The 17073-nt window shown below is 52.3% G+C and overlaps 1 protein-coding gene across 4 annotated transcripts in view; it reads right to left on the bottom strand.

The window, feature by feature from the left end:
- Positions 1-4316: 4316 nt before the first annotated feature.
- Positions 4317-17073, bottom strand: part of WHRN (whirlin) — a 129047-nt gene continuing 116290 nt past the window's right edge. For 3 of the 4 annotated variants that reach the window (XM_029063939.2, XM_029063941.2, XM_029063945.2), the window contains 5 exons: positions 15916-15987; positions 13301-13856; positions 9504-9712; positions 7110-7232; positions 4317-5735 (listed from right to left, as the gene is read on the bottom strand). In XM_029063939.2, coding sequence (XP_028919772.1) covers positions 5553-5735; positions 7110-7232; positions 9504-9712; positions 13301-13856; positions 15916-15987 — 1143 coding nt within the window. In that variant the 3' untranslated portion in view covers positions 4317-5552. The remainder of the gene's footprint in view (positions 5736-7109; positions 7233-9503; positions 9713-13300; positions 13857-15915; positions 15988-17073) is intronic. The other variant, XM_029063940.2, reaches the window with a different exon arrangement.

The following is a 17073-nucleotide window of genomic DNA, read 5'->3' as shown; positions in this document are numbered from 1 at the left end:
AGAGACAATCCCTGCCCAAGAATGTGGCTTTTCGTTCCCAAATTGTCCCCTCCCAAGCGTTTAGTACAGTGCGAGGCACACAGTAAGCTCTAACGCTCGGAGGGTACGGTACAGCAGATAAAGAGAGACAATCTCTGCCGAGGAATGGGACCGTTTGTTGTTATAGTGTCCTCTCCCAAGCCTTTAGTACAGTGCCTTGCACACAGTAAGATCTAACGCTTGTACAGTACAGCAAATAAAAAGAGACAATCCCTGCCCAGGAATGTGACTTTTCGTTCCTAAATTGTCCCTTCCCAAGCGTTTAGTACAGTGCGAGGCACACAGTAAGCTCTAACGCTCGGAGGGTACGGTACAGCAGATAAAGAGAGACAATCCCTGCCGAGGAATGGGACCGTTTGTTGTTATAGTGTCCTCTCCCAAGCGTTTCGTACAGCGCTTAGCTCACAGTAAGCGCTCAATAAATACGATCGAATGGATGAAGGGTGCGGGCGCACGGAGCTCAGTTGCCCTCGCTCCGAAGGCTCTCCGGGGGCGCAGCGCCAGCCTCCCGCGGGGTGGGAAGGGCTGGAATAATAATGTTGGTATTTGTATTTGTTAAGCGCTTACTATGTGCTGAGCACTGTTCTAAGCGCTGGGGTAGACACAGGGGAATCAGTTTGTCCCACGTGGGGCTCACAGTCTTCATCCCCATTTTACAGATGAGGGAACTGAGGCACCGAGAAGTTAAGTGACTTGCCCAAAGTCACACAGCTGATTAGTGGCTGATCCGGGATTCGAACCCATGACCTCTGACTCCGAAGCCCGTGCTCTTTCCACTGAGCCACGCTGCTGGAAGGCCGGAGCTGCCCCGCTGCCCGGCTGTCCGGCTGTCCCGCCGCCCCTGCCCCCTGTCCCGGTCCCGTGGAGGACGAGAGTTGACGCCCGCCGCCCCCGGTGCCCCTCCCGTCTCTTAAGCGGCCCCCCCGCCTCGACGTGAGTGACGGCAGCTGAGCATCCCTAGGGAGCCACGCTGCACCTCCCCTCACCACGTGGAAGCCCCAGTCAGGCGTTTCGTGCTCTCGGCCCGGACCAGCCCTTCGTCTAGACCCGTGGCCACCGCAGTGCCAAACCTGGCAAGGTAAGGGAAGGTGGGGGGCTGGGTCCAGCGGGACTCAAAGCAGCCACGCACGACCTCCCCCCTACTGCTCGCCCAGGGCTTCTACCACAGGCACCTGCAGGGTAGGGGCCCAGGCACTGACTCATTTCCTTCACCTAAGACTCACTCTCCCCTTGGGTTCATCCCACCCCCCAGGCCTGCTCACTGTGAGACATGACGGGTGTAATAATAATAATGTTGGTATTTGTTAAGCGCTTACTATATGCACAGCACTGTTCTAAGCACTGGGGTAGACACAGGGGAATCAGGTTGTCCCACGTGGGGTCAGTCTTAATCCCCATTTTACAGATGAGGTAACTGAGGCGCAGAGAAGTTAAGTGACTTGCCCACAGTCACCCAGCTGACAAGTGGCAGAGCCGGGATTCGAACCCTGACCTCTGACTCCAAAGCCCGTGCTCTTTTCACCGAGCCACGCTGCTTCTCTGGTGTAGTGGGGTGCGGGCAGGGAACTTGGCCACTTAAGGGAGTGAGTGGAGTGGGGGCGGTCAAAGCCTCACTTGCCCCCCTCTGTGGTCTAGGATGAGTCCCTTTGGCCACCTCTCTGCCTCCTACCTTTCTGTCCATTACTACTGGCTCATCTTAGATTGAGAGACAGAGACATCAGGTTTCCATCCCAGTGATTAGTACATTGCTTGCCACATAGTAATATAGTGGTCGGCTCCCCCTCCAAGGCTCCGGCGTGTAGAACAGTGCTTGACACATAGTAAGCGCTTGACTGTGGGCAAGTCACTGACTGTGGGAAAGTCACTTCACTTCTCTGTGCCTCAGTTACCTCATGTAAAATGGGGATTAAGTGTGAGCCTCACGTGGGACAACCTGATGACCCTGTGTCTACCCCAGCGCTTAGAACAGTGCTCTGCACATAGTAAGCGCTTAACAAATACCAACATAATTATTAACAAATACCAACATCATCATTATTATTATCCCGGCTCTGCCACGTATCAGCTGTGTGATTTGGGGCAAGCCATTTAGCTTCTCTGGGCCTCAGTTACCTTATGTGTAAAATGGGGACTAAGACTGTGAGCCTCATGTGGGATGACCTGATAACTTTGTATCTATCTCAGCGCTTAGAACAGTGCTTGGCACATAGAAAGTGCTTAACAAATACCATTTTTATTATTATTATTGTTATTGAGAGTCAGGCCCCCCGTGCGGTCAATCCATCAGCGGTATTGGGGTATGTTCTTGGAGGAGTACAATGGAATTGTTATTAGGGCACAGGCTTGGGAGTCAGAGGATGTGGGTTCTAATCCCTGCTCTGCCACCTGTCTGCTGTGTGACTTTGGGCAAGTCACATAACTTCTCTGTGCCTCAGTTCCCTCATCTGTAAAATGGGGATTAAGACTGTGAGCCCCAAGTGGGACAACCTGATTCCCCTATGTCTACCCCAGCGCTTAGAACAGTGCTTGGCACATAGTAAGCGCTTAACAAATACCAACATTATTATTATTACTTGACTTCTCTGTGCCTCAGTTTCCTCATCTGTAAAATGAGGATTAAAACTACGAGCCACAAGTGAGACAACCTGATTACCTTGTATCTTCCCCTATGCTTAGAACAGTGCTTAACACATAGTAATTGCTTAACAGATGCCATAATAATAATAATAGTAATTGATAGCCAGGATCCTTACCCTCAAGGACTTTACTATTTAGACGGGGAGTCTTAAAGTTGGGGAGTGGGTAAGAAGGAGAAGTAGGCAAGGCCCTGGGGGTTTCCTTAAAAGTCTCTGGGAGGGACCTGCTGGGATTCATGGCACTTTTCCCCACCCAGTTGTAGAAGTGTTCTAAGGTGAGGCTCAGCCCATCATCTTTTAAGGCACTGACTCATTTCCTTCACCTAAGACTCACTCTCCCCTTGGGTTCATCCCACCCCCCAGGCCTGCTCACTGTGAGACATGACGGGTGTAGTGGGGTGCGGGCAGGGAACTTGGCCACTTAAGGGAGTGAGTGGAGTGGGGGCGGTCAAAGCCTCACTTGCCCCATCTCTGTGGTCTAGGATGAGTCCCTTTGGCCACCTCTCTGCCTCCTACCTTTCTGTCCATTACTACTGGCTCATCTTAGATTGAGAGACAGAGACATCAGGTATCCACCCCAGTGCTTAGTACATTGCTTGCCACATAGTAAGTGCTTAGAAATATTATTGTTATTTTGGAATGTTCCCCAGAACACACAATAACAATTGTGGTTTTGTTAACACAAGCACTGTACTAAGCAATGGAGTAGATACAATATATGCAGGTAGGACACAGCCTCTGTCTCATATAGTGTGCACAAAAGACCTTCAATAACTACTCATCTCCTTCAGTGTCACGTAAAAACCCTTCACAGATGGCTTCAAGGCTCTCTACCAGCTCTCAACATCTTTCACGTTGGCTTTCTCCTCCCACCAATCTCCAGCTTTTACTCTCCGGTCCTTCCAAACTCACCTTCTAATTGCACCTTGCTCTTCTCTCTCCTCCCTCTGACGTCTTGTTCGCAATGTTCTCTCTGCATGGAACTCTTTCTGACCTCAAATCTGCCAGAGCATAGCTCATGCCATTGTCTAAGCCCTCCTAATAAATTCACACCTCTTCCAGGAAGCCCTCCTGGATTGTCACCAAATATTAGTTACATCGATCCAACAGCTACCCTTAGAGTTTATGAATCCTTGCTTCTAAACACTTATGTGCGGGAATATTTATTTTGTACTTAATTCTTTAGCTATTTCATCCTGACTTATTTGTACTTCACCCGATTTCCTTGTACCCACCCTAGTGCTTAGTACAGTGCTTGGCATATACTAAGCACTTAATAAATACAATAACAATTATTATTACTATTATTATCCCCCTCACACACCCCAGAGTTTGGGCCACTGTCACAGCAGAATGGAGGCCAGTGGAGAGCCACAGCCCAAAGCCTGCAGCTCTCAATGCTCCTGGGGTTCCCAGGGCCTGCAACAGAGACATACCATTATCGTGTGGCTGACTCCCACAGGCCAGTCCAGAGAGTGGTGGCCTTGGGTGCTGGGGCCTGAGGCAGGTTGTCCAGCTGAGTTTGGCCCTATGGAGGCGACAGCGGGAGGGTGGGAGAAGCCGCTGCCCCTCTTCTTCCCTCCCCGGCAGCCCTTCCGGCCCAAGAAGGAACTGGGGCACATCTTTTCCTAACATGTTGGATTTATTGAAAAATTAAAGTCACAAGCTCTTTATATAAATACAATGACATTGCGGGGCATTTACAAGGCATCCGTTGTTAGGCTGTGGGCGAGGGTGGGTGGAGGGATAGGGGGAGGGGTGTGGGATCCGGAGCTGGCGGATGTGCACTAGGTGGAGTGGAAGGGAAAGAGCTAGTAAATCAGAGGACTGAGCAATGATCTGAGCAGTGGGGGCGGCTGGGGCCTGGGGTTGTTTACTGCCAAGCATGAGGCACTGAGATCTGTGAATGATGCCCAGGGACCGCCCATGAAGAACAGGGGCTCAGAGCCAGGAGTCCCCAGGTCCCATTTCCTCACCCCCCGGCCCCTGATCCCGATCCTGCCTTCTGCAAGCAGAGGGAGAAGGCCTGGGAAGCCAGGTCTCAGCAACCCCATAGGGCTCAGAGGTCCCATACTCTCTCTCAGGGAAGATCAAGCATTGGGGGGGGGGGGCGGCACAGGGTAGGGAGGGTAGGGGCTGAGGTCCAGCAGGGGGTTGAGGGACAGGGGGTCCTTCTGCCCAAACTGAGGGGGTATTGGGAATGATGAAAGAAAAGACCTCAAGTGCAGCCCATGTCCAAGGCAGAGGCCTGGGAGGCCAGGCCGCTGGGTGGGCTGATGAGGGTGGAAGAGGGGGGAGAAGAATGAGACTCTGCTCATCCTCTCTCTTCTGTCTGCCTTAGTCTACACTCTCCAAGCCTTCCTTTACTGCTCCTGATCCAGTATCTCCTCTTTTCTGCCAAGCACCTCTGTCTCTCTGCCTCTGACCCTGCCTCCAACTCTGGCCCCTCAGCCTCCGATGACAGGATCTCATCTCTTACCGGTCAGCCCCGCAGACCACAAGGCCCTGGGTGGGGCAGGGGGGAGCACTGGTCTGGGTTAGGTAGGCTGGTCCTGGCCAGGTGTGGATTGGGGTGGGGGAGGCTGGACTGGGGGTCTGGAGGGCCCAGCTGGGGGAAGGGACTGGGGGAGGTGTAGGTAGACAATGCGCAGGGAGAGGGGGTGTATGTGCGTGTGTGTGTGTGTGTGTGTATACGCACTTGTGCTTGGAGGAACATCAGCAGATCTGGATGGAAGAGTCGGGATGATAAGGAGTTGTGCAGGTGCACACTCCAGCCTGCACTGGGCTCATCAGAACCTCAGCCCAACTGGCTTTGCGAGCCCTACCTTCCTGACCCACCACCCTCCTCGCCTGGCTCTGCCTCCTGGATCATTTGCCCTATAGCATCACATTGAACTCGGTGACCAGGAAGTCCACATGGTCTTTGTCTGTCATCTTAAAGGCCTCGGCGATGATGCGGGCAGCCTCCCGGTGCTCCTTCCCCCTCATCGTGGTGCCGTTCACCTCCAGGATCACATGGCCCACCTTCAGCTTTCCGCTGTTGTGGGCAGATCCACCCCGCTGTTCAGACGAGACCGGGAAGAGGGCGGTCAGTTGGTCAGCCATGGCCTCGGAGGCTGGCCAGTCCAGTGGGGTTGGTACGGAGGGGCTGGCCAGGAGCAGCCCTAGGCTTGCTGGCTGGCCAGTCCCTGCACTTGCTCTCGCTCAGTCATTCAGTCACTGATCGGAGAGAGCCCCCTGACAGCAGTGACACTGTTTTCTGCTGACCTGGGTGAGATTTGCCTTCTGGCAGGAGGGGACTAGGGGGTCAAGCCTGCAGCCCACACCCAAACGGTACCCGGTTGTCAGGGAAAAGTTAGGGCACCTCCCTCCTCCCCCTGGTCTGTATCCTGGGGCCACCTGAGCCATTCTGGAGGGGAAAAGTAAGGGGGCCACTGCCACAGTCCCCCGCTCCCACAGCCCATGATGATCCAACATGCCTCCTCTTCTCCCCCTCTCACACTTGGCAATCTGTCACCCCAAATTTTGGCCTCAGCCATCCATTTTCCATGTGGAGAGTTGGAGGTGGCAGGGCAGGGCAGGACCTGCAGGGCACTCCACCAAGGAGCCAAATGTGGCCGGGGGTAGGGGTGGGGGCACCACTGCTGAGCCAGGCAGTTGGGAGAGTAGGGCTGGTACCTCCCCAGTGGCCCAACCCTCACTGCTGTGGCTCGATCACAGCTGCAGGGCTGATTATCCAGGGCCGCACCCTCAGGGGCCCAAAGGGGCTCAGCATGTGGCCTTGCCAGGTGCCAGGCTGCTCCAGGTAATGGGATCGGGCCTGCCAAGACTCTTGGCGACACCACTGCAGGACCCAGGCGGTGTGGGGGGCCAGGGGCTGTCAAGGGTTGAACTGGTCTCACCTTCCTTCTGGGGTGTCCCCCTGTCTTTCCCATCCTTCCCCTGCCCTCTTCCTGCCCCTCGTCCTTCCCCCATTCCCTGGCTCTCCCCATCCCCCAGCTCTCTCCTTGTCCTCCCCTTGTCCCCCGCTCTCCCTCTATCCTCCCCGTTCTTCTCCTGCCCTTCCCTGCCCTGTCCCTCTTGCTCTCCCCCAGTCCTTCTCCCTCTTACTCTCCCCCAATCCTTCCCATCCCCCAGCCCTCTCCTTGTCCTCCCCCTACCTCCCATCCCCCAGCCCTCTTCTTTCCCCCCACAACTCCCCTGCTCTCCCCACATCTTTCCCCTCTCCCCCGCAGCCCTCTCTCTGTCCTCCTCTGACCTCCCCCACCTTTCCCCTTCCCCATGAACTCCTAGGATGGGCTGTGGGTGGTCAGGAAGTGAGCCACCTCCTCACAGGTGGAGGGGTACAGTGGGGCAGAGCGGTTTGCAGCATTATGGGACCTGTGGCATGGGGAGGCAAAATAAGCAGGCAGCAGGGGCACCCCCTCCCGGTACCTGAATGGTGACGATGCGAGGCAGAGGCTGGCGGGTATTGGCGCCACCCTCAATGGCGATCCCCAGGGTGGCTGCACTCTTAGCCACCCGGATCAAACACGACGTGGGTTCCAGCAGGCCAGGCTGTGGGCAGAATCAATATGGTGACCATTGTGGAGAGGGAGAGAGAGGTCTAGCTACCCACCCCAGGCTCCTCCCCGCCACCTCACCCTGACAGCTGCTCCCCTCCTTGGACCCACGGAGAGTGGAGAGAAAGGTGAACTGGGACCTGCTGACCTTTAACTTTGAGAGAAACTGCAAAGTTTTGCCTACTCTTTCCCCCATTAGACTGTAATAATAATCATAATGATGATAATAATAATAATGGTTTTTGTTAAGCACTTATTATGTGCCAGCACTATATCAAGTGCTGGGGTAGATAAAAGATCATCAGGTCCCACATGGGGCTCACAGTCTAAGTAGGAGGCAGAACAGCCATTGAATCCCTATTTTGCAGATGAAGGATCTAAGGCACAGAGAAATTAGACGACTTGGCCTAGGACACCCAGAAGACAAGTGGTGGAGCTGGGATTAAAACTCAGTTCCTCTGACTCCCAGGCCTGGGCTCTTTCCACTACAAGATGCTGCTTCTCTGTAAGCTCCTTGAGGGCAGGGCTCGCAGTCTTCTACCTTTTTTCCATTTGTGCCCAAGAGCTTTCCACACAGCAGGCACTCAGTACAGTCCTCTGTTCCCAGTCATTCTGATATTCTCATTCTTTGCATCAAACGGTGTTTCTTTTGCATTCTGAATTGTGAGACCTGTTCTGTAGTTCTGTTCCAGCTACAAGTTCAAAGGGTGAGGTGAAGAAACCTGGCAAAAACTGGTGGCTTTCAAGCTCCATGGCGTCCAGCTCAGAATCAGTGCCACCCTGAGCTGGGACAGGCTACTTTGACTCTCAAAGCTGGGGAATACAGAGAGCCGACGTGCTGAAATGAACACTTGGGGGTAACTGTGTTCCCTGGGCACCTGATGGCAGGATCCCGGTTGCGCTTCTTGCCCACAAGAGGAGTAGAGCCACATGGACGTGGTTTCTAATCCCGGCTCCGCCACTTGTCTGCTGTGTGGCCTTGGGCAACTCACTTCACTTCTCTGTGCCTCAGTTACCTCATCTGTAAAATGGCGATTAAGACTGTGAGCCTCAGGTGGAGCAACCTGATTATCTAGCATCTACCCCAGAGCTTAGAACAGTGCTTGGCACATAGTAAGCACTTAACAGATGCCACAATTATCACTATTATTATTATCTCCTGCCTCTTCACATTCCAAAGCAACCTGTATTCTAATCCTGGATTCACCACTTGTCTGTTGTCGGACCTTGGGCAAGCCACTTCACTTCTCTGGGCCTCACTTATCTCATCTGTAACATGGGGCTTATGACTGTGAGTCTTATGTGGGACATGGATTGTGTCCAACCTGAAAATCTTGTATCTACCATAAAAAAAAAAAAGAAACGCAGGTCCACCCCACCCTAGGACGGGAGGCTGATCATACCATCCCACCTTTCTGGATGGGGTGGTGGAAAAATGGAGAAGCAGCATGGCCTAGTAGAAACAGCCTGGGCCTGGGAGTCACAGGATCTGTGATCTAATCTTGGTGCTGCCACTTGCCTGCTGTGTGACCTTAGGCAAGTCACTGAACTTATCCGAGCCTCAGTTCCCTCATCTGTAAAGTGGTGATGAAATATCTGTTCTTCCTCCACTTTATTATTATTGCAGCCTGCACGAGGAGTGAAACACAGCAAAGTCTGCCCCTCCCCTGCCTCTGCCAACCTCCCCAGTCCTTGTTCCTGTTCCAAGAGGAAGAGGTCACTGCCTCTGCTGCTAGAAACTGCTCCCTTGAGTTTCTGAGGTTTTAAAATGGGGATTAAATACCTGTTCAGTTCTCTCTACTCCTTAGATCATGACCCCATGTGGGACAGGGACCGCATCCTATATGATTGTCTTCTATCTACCCCAGAGTTTCTTGGCACATGGTAAACGCTCAACTAAGACGATGATTGTTATTCTGCAGGGTCCTGGCCAGAAACTGGGTGAAGTCCCAGACCTTTCAGTCTTTCCAAACTTGATCAGTGTGGTTGCCTTTCTTAACCTCCCTTCTTCCTTCCCTTTCCTAGCTTGTAGGTATGCGGGTTAGTGTGTGTGAGAGTATATGTGTGGTGGGGGAGGGGGAGCAGGTCGGAGGAGGGGGTGTGTGTGTGTAGAGAGAGAGAGAGTTGGGGAGGGCATGCTCGGGTGGTGAAATGGAAAAGGACAGTGCTGTTGTCCTTGAGATATTTGGTAATTGATGGATCCATCCCCTGCCCCTAGCCCCTGGCCCCGCCCCTGCGCTGCCCTCCTCCCCGTTCAGTTCATTACTGGTTTGGAGGCTGCCTCTGCTTCTCCCTCACTCGGCAAGGGCTCCCTGGGGCTCCGTCCTTTCATGGAGATGGGCTGACGGGCTTTGTCTTTGCCGCTGGCCTCTGACTCCCCGATGTCTACGCCGCTGTCCTCGCTGAGCGTCTGTCCGCTGTCGGACAGCTGGGAGAGCGTGGAGGCTGCTGGAGGTGACAGTGGGAGGATGGCTGCTGGTGGAAGGAAAAAGGTGGCATCACAAATGGCATCTGAATGCTTTCGGGGCCCTCTTTCATGCTTCGGGACCAATGGGCCCCAATTCAGAGGGAATATCATCCTGGGTGGGAAATGGACAGTGGAGAGAACAAGAGGCTCCAAACTGAAGAGAAGAAGAATGTCAGTCCTTGACTTCCTGGCCATAAGGCCAAACCGGGAGGCAGAGTGGTTCAATATGGGCAGGGAATATGTCTTCCAGCTCTGTTACATTGTACTCTCACAAGTGATTAGTACAGTGCTCTGCACACAATAAGTGCTCAATAAATTCCATTGACTGATTCACTGATTGAATGCTCAGCAAGGTGATGGTTGGGGGCCTATAACTAAATGCAGGACTAAGCTTGAGGTGACCAAGGGTCTCCCTCCTCCTCTCTGCCCTGACCCTGCCTAAAGTAATTAGAGTTCTTGTCCCCTTAGGCTGAGAATTCTCAAGGAAGGGGCAGATGATCTTCCAGCCAGAAGGGGGTGTTGATATGCCACGTGACCCCAGATATTGGTTGTCCCCTGGAAGTCACTGAAGCATCACTTGCAATTGAATCCTTGATTCTCCCTAAGGTAGAGGGGCCAAAGCCAGGTCCTAAGGATATGGAGGCAGTAGCAGAGCACCAAGGGGAGAAACTGAATCTTGCTGGAGGGAAAGTGGCCCCCTCCCAATTTGGGGGACTAGGTGCCACAGAGGTAATGCCGGGGAATTGATATCTGTGGGTCCAAGTTCGAAGGACAAACTGCGAGAGCCGCGACACCCTGTTTACAACACAGCCCCGGATCCCCAACCGTGGGAGAGGAAGAGGATTTAGGGCCAGAACCTTTGTCTCTGCCCTTCTCCCTCGCCAAGGACCACATGGTTCTTTTTGGTGGTCATTTAGGGCGAAAAGAACCAGGGCTGGGTGGACTTGCTAGCAATCTGGGAAAATTCCGTTAGCACAATAACAATAATAATGATAATAATTACGGTATTAGTTAAGTGCCAGGCATTGTACTAAGTGCTGGGGTGGATACAAGCAAATCGGGTGGGACACAGTCTCTGTCCTGCATGGGGCTCACAGTCTCAATACCCATTTTACTGATGAGGGAACTGAGGCCCAGAGAAGTTAAGTGACTTGCCCAAAGTCACACAGCAGACAAGTGGCAGAGCTGGGATTAGAACCCATGACCTTCTGACTCCCAGGCCCGTGCTCTGTCCATATGGGCCCTGAGCTGCTTCTGACTTTGAGGGAGGGCTCCCAGAAACTCCTTTATTTCCATCCTCTACACTATTTCTCTGACTGGCTCCAAGCAGTGACCTGTAAGCAAGAAGCTGCTCAGAATCTGTTAGGAGAGGGATGCCGCCATTGAAAGTAAAAGAGCTTCTGGTCCTCAAATCCCACTGCCCTCCCGAGTCAGGCTGTTGGAAGCTAGCCTGGCCCTGAAGGGAAACAGAAGTTCTTGCTCTCTGAAGCAAGGGCGCTCAGAACCCACTGGTGCCTTGCTGGATGAGGGCAAGGTGAGGCCCCGATGAATCCACGTTCGTGGGTGTATTTGTGTATGTACGTTGATGCGTGTGCACAGACTGGCACTTGTACCTTCAGTGTACTCCGGGCCAGAGCATTTGGCAAGAAGTCATTACAAACTGTGTGTTGAGACCTCGCCGTTAGGGGGAGAGTCATGTTGGGGCTCCTCCATTTCAGGGTGGGGTGTGGGCCCCAGGGGACTGGGAAACTGCAAGGCCAGGCTCAGCCGGGGAACCTCTGCCATTAGGAACTCGTGATTCCAGCAGCTTTATTGTTGTTGAAAGCCAATGAAAGCCATTACGGATCACAATATAAAATGGCATAATGCTTGGAGTCTTTGGACCCTTTTGCTACGGGCTGAGTGCTGTGCTAAGGCTCAGTTCCAGGAAGAAAACGCACCAATGGATTCCCTCTCTCAAGGCAGACCTGCAAAAGCCTGGTCTGGGGATTACAGTGGGCACAGGGAGTCAGGGGCTCTGGATCACTACTTGTCACTGATGGCCTGGGGGCTGAGTCATTTTGGTCTCTCTGAACTTCAGGTCTTCCTGGAAAAATCCTGCCTGGTCTTCCCAACTGGTGGTGAAGGCCAAGGAGTTAAGCAGCATGGCATAGTTGATATAGCACAGGCCTGTGAGTCAGTCGTCATGAGTTCTAATCCTGGGTCCACCACTTGTCTCCTGGGTAACCTTGGGCAAGTCACTTAACTTCTGTATGCCTCAGTTACCTCATCTGTAAAATGGGGATTGAGATTGTGAGCCCCAGGTAGGACAGGGACTGTGTCCAACCCAATTTCCTTGCATCCACCCCAGCATTTAGTACAGTGCCTGGAACATAGAGAAGCAGCGTGGCTTGGTGGAAAGAGCATGAGATTGGGAGTCAGAGATTGGGAGTTTTAATCCCGGCTACACCACTTGTCAGCTGTGTGGCTTTGGGCAAGTCACTTACCCTCTCTGTGCTTCAGTTAACTCATCTGTCAAACGGGGATTAAGACTGTGAGCCCCACCTGGGAAAACCTGATAGCCTTGTATGTACCCTAGCGCTTAGAACAGTGCTTGGCACATAGTAAACCCTTAACGAATACCACAATTAATTAATGTCTGACAAATGCTCTGAGGTCCAGGAGGTAGACAAGTGCAAAATAATGGCCCTTTTGTTTCGTCACTTAGAGAAGCCACGTTGGTTTGAGTCTCTGCAAGCGGTGGTAGACCTGGACACAAGGGGGCAGCACACCCCAATGAAGCCACATCATGCTTGCTCCTGTCCCGACGTCATGCTGATGCCAGGGTGAAAATGTCGATTTTTAGACCCATTCGGAGACTCCATTTTAGGTTCCTTAGAAAGTCAGTTCAAGTCTGTGATCCTCAGGGAAATTTAGGACCAGGAGGTCCTCTCCTCCCAAGGCCAATTTAGCCAACTCCATCTTTGCCAAATGCAGGGGAAACTTGCCTTATGCCTCTGGAGCTGTGACTGCCTGGGTACTCACCTAACTTGCTTCTTCTGATGCCCCAAAAGTCTCTCGGCCCCTTCCAAATGTCACCACCTCCTCAGTACTAGCAAGGACCACCTCACCCTAGTAATTTATGAAGTGCTATCCTGTGTGCAAAGCACTGCATTGGGAAAAAGTACACAGGTGGAAATTAGTACCACCTCCTCCCTGGGCCTGGATTGGACGATGCCAGGCCTAGGATGACTAAAAGAGGCCGTCAGGGCCACTCACTCACTTGCTCTCACCCACTCTCACTCTTACTCCACTATCCTCACTCATTCTCCCTCACTCCCTCATTACCCTCACTCTCTCACTCCCTCATTCTCCCTTACTCTCTCACCCACTCTCACTCACTCACTCACTCTCTCATCCACTCTCACCCATTCACTCACTGACTCATTCACCCACTCACTCTAACAAGAAGGAACAATGGCAGGCACCAGTGCGTCTGGGCCGTATCTGCCTAACTAGGTGGGCAGCTGGAAATCCAGGGGGCTGACCTGACCAGGAGATATCGGCCTCTTTCTCTCAGGTCCTTTGAAATTCCATACTGGGAAAGCATTACCCACCTCTGGCCTGGGGCAGGGATCTCACTTCGTTCACGTCCGGTTCCCCGTTGGGCCGATGCACCTCCACCATGACAAAGTGCTGATTGGTTCCAGACTGGGGGCTGGTCTGCTCGGGGGACACCGGGGCCGGAAGAGGGCTTGGGAGGTTGCTGGCAAGAGGTGTTTCAGGGGACCCGCTCTTTGGTTGGGATGGAGACTGGACCCTAGGGAATGGGCCAATCGGATTCTGGTTGATGACCGACAGGTGGGTGTCCAGTGACCTCTTGGAGCTCTGCTTGGCTGAAGAAACAGTGGCATAGATGGGGCTGGCGGGAGACTCCTCTGGGGACGAAGTGGCTGCGGTGGAGGCGGTACTGGTGGTGTCCCCATCCGGGTGGCTGGTGGGCGGTGTGAGGTTCAGGGAGGCTGTGAAGAAGAGCCCTGACTGAGAGGAGCCGGAGGAAGGGCGCTGGAGGGGGTCATCGCTTCCGGGCTTTGTTGGCTGGTCTGGGCCTTGAGCCGGAGGAGGGGAGGGCTTAAAGTTGGGTGGCTCCTCAGAGAGAGAGGTGACATCATCCTGTCAGGGTGAGAGGGAAAGGCCATTAGACCCTGACCTTCCCATGAAAACTCTGTGAATGACTGACCTAGTTTTCCTCACCCACATTTTACCAAAGTCCCTCTTCCTTTCCTCCAGGGGTCACAGCATTTCCTTGTTAGGACAGTAAGGAAAGGCTTCACCAAAGCAAAGCAAACCAAAGTCGGGGCTGCAGTTCAATCTCCTCCAAGAGGCAGGGGCTGGATCACTCCCAAATCTTTGTCTACTCTGCAGGGAAAGAACATGGTGGGGAGGGGGGATAAATCTTTGCTGCTGCTGCTGCTGCTGCTGCTGCTGCTCAGACGGTTGACCCTAGTGGGCTTTATCTTGGCCAGTGATTTTGCAGATGGGATTGGTACCCTAAGAGCCCACCCTTGTAAATCTCAGTACATTTTTGGCACCGGCAATGTCTTTTCATTCAATAGTATTTATTGAGCGCTTACTATGTGCAGAGCACTGTACTAAGCACTTAGAATGTACAAATCGGCAACAGATAGAGACAGTCCCTACCCACTGACGGGCTTACAGTCTAATCGACAAGCAAATCTTCCAGGCTAATTATAGGTAGTGGAGAAAAAAAAAAGTTCCCTTTCTCTAGGAAGGCCTCTTGCAATAGCTGTACCCCTGCTGACTGAGAAGCACACCAGGACTTGAGAAATAATAATAATGATGGTATTGGTTAAGTGCTTACTATGTGCCATGCACTTTACTCTACAATCCAGCCCGCACTCTTGGCTCCTCTGGCGCTAACCTTCTCACTGTGCCTCCATCTTGCCTGTCTCACCACTGACCCCTGGCCCTCATTCTACCTCTGTCCTGGAAAGTCCTTCCTCCTCAAATCTGCCAGACAATTACTCTCCCCCAACTTCAAAGCTTTCCTGAAAGCACATGACCTCCAAGAATCCTTCCTAGACTAAGATCCACTTTTCCTCATCTACCCACTTCCTCTATGTCACCCTGACTTGCTCCCTTTGCTCTTCCCCTCTCTCCCCACCCCACAGCACTTATGTATATGGCTGTAATTTTACTTATTTATATTGATGTCTGTTTTTCCCCCTCTGGACTGTGAGCTCGTTGTGGCAGGGATTGTCACACTTTATTGCTATACTGTACTTTCCCAAGTGCTTAGTACAGTGTTCTGCACAGAGCAAGCGCTCAGTAAATATGATTGAATGAATGAATGAACTAAGCACTGAGGTAGATATACTGCAACCAGGTTGGACACAGTTTCTGCCTTAGTGTTCAGTCTAGGGAGGGAGATCAGGTATTAAGCCACCATTTTACAGATGAGGAAACAGAGGCACAGAGAAGTGAAATGACTTGTCCAATTCACTCAGCAGGCAAGTCGTGGAGCCAGGATTCCCTGGATTGTGCTTTTTCCAGTAGACCACCAGGATTATTTATACAAAGAGGTTCATTGTACCAAGGACAGGAGTGGATGATATAAGAAGGGATGGGGGGGCAACTTCTAGGGAAGTGAGGTCTAGTAAGGTCTAATATGGCCTGGGAGTCAGAGGACCTGCGTTCTAATCCTAGCTCCACGACTGGCCTTCTGTATGATCTTGGGCAAATCACTTAACTTCTCTGTGCCTCAGGTTCCTCATCTGAAAATGGTAAGCCTGTGGGCCCAAAGTAGGAGAGGGACAGTGTCTGGACTGATTGTACTGAATCTTCCCCAGTTCTTAGCACAGTACTGGGCACAGGATAAGCACTTAACAAAATACATTATTATTATTATTGTTATTATTAGGGAAAGGAAGCTAGACCGTTTGGCAGGGAAGGGGTTTGGAACAACTATGTTTCACTATTTCCCTACCTGGACAGAATTCTAAGTTCCAACCCCTGCAATTGTTTCACCCTCTTCTCCATCAGAAAATTCAGAGTGCAAGACAGTTAAGTGTTGGTTCTACTAAGTCAGGTGGCGAATCATGAATGGATTTATTTTCCTGCTGAAGGTGAGCTCTGTCAGCTGGAACCTGGCTCTCAGTCACTGTTCTGGAGAACCTGGGGAGCAGTAGGAAGAGAAGATGGGGCATCTTACCAAGGCGATGTCCGGGAGGGCATTCATACTGCCTTGGACCCTCTCTCCCGTCTCCTCCAGGTCCAAAGTGTTCTAGAGACAGAAGAGAAAGTTCAGCTGATGGAGGGATTCTGACTAGGACTGCAGACCACTCAGAATCATTCCTTGGTCTGGCTCAACCCCTAAAAGATTTGTTCTTGGGTCCCGTTCGGAAGGATATGACCCTGCCTTTGGAGGACCTGGCTGGGTTTTTGGCCCAAGCTGAGGGAAGGGTGAGAGAGACCTGGTGATCATGGAGGATGGGGAGCCATCTCATAATTAACATGGTGAAAACTGAAATGGCGAGATGGTGAGGGGAATTGGATCCATAAGTGTGGCCCCTCGGTAACCTATAATAACTCCAGTGGGCCACAAGGGAGACATCCAGACTCTTTTCTCTTTAGAGAATGCCTTGAAGAGCTAAAGCAGTGTCCAGAAGCAGGGACAGAGTGGAACTCTGGTTTACCACCTGAAGTGTTCACCTCAGGAGACAAGCCTATGGAAACAACCCCTCTTGACAAACGGACTCCCTCCAAGCGTTGGACCTACATGTTGGCAGTTCCCAGGGCTTGGGGGCTTGATGTGCAGGAGACATGGCCACGGTGGGTGATGACTAGCAGGGCACAGGGTGAGCTGGGGCAGCCCAAGGTGGAGGTGTAGTTTGATGGCTAATACACTGGGTGTCTCCCTCAAACACCAGACAAGCAGCAGGGCCTAGTGGAAAGAGCCCAGGACTGGGTGTCAGAGGACCTGGCTTCTAATCCCAGCTCTGCCGCTTGCTTTCTGGGTGACCTTGGCAAGTCACTTAACTTCCCTCTGCCTCAGTTTCCTCCTACAGGGATTAAACACCTGTTCTCCCTTTCCCTTAGATCATGAGCTCCATGTGGGACTGGTACTGTGTCTGACCTGATTATCTTGTATCTACCCTTCGCTTAGTATAGTGTTTGGCACATAATTAGTGCTTAACAAGTACCATGATGATGTTGATGATGATTATCAGGTTCCCTGTCTCAAATCAGTGTCTCACCAGCCTTTGCCCTGTCTCAGAGGGGATTATCAGCCAGCCTCTTCCTTTAGCCATCTTCTCCTGAAGAATCCAAGACTTCTGAGCCCTGTGGCTTTGGGCCATGTCATGCCTCT

Source organism: Ornithorhynchus anatinus, chromosome 4 (assembly GCF_004115215.2).
Source record: "Ornithorhynchus anatinus isolate Pmale09 chromosome 4, mOrnAna1.pri.v4, whole genome shotgun sequence".
Taxonomy (NCBI): Eukaryota; Metazoa; Chordata; class Mammalia; order Monotremata; family Ornithorhynchidae; genus Ornithorhynchus; species Ornithorhynchus anatinus.
This window is presented reverse-complemented; position numbering and strand designations above follow the sequence as displayed.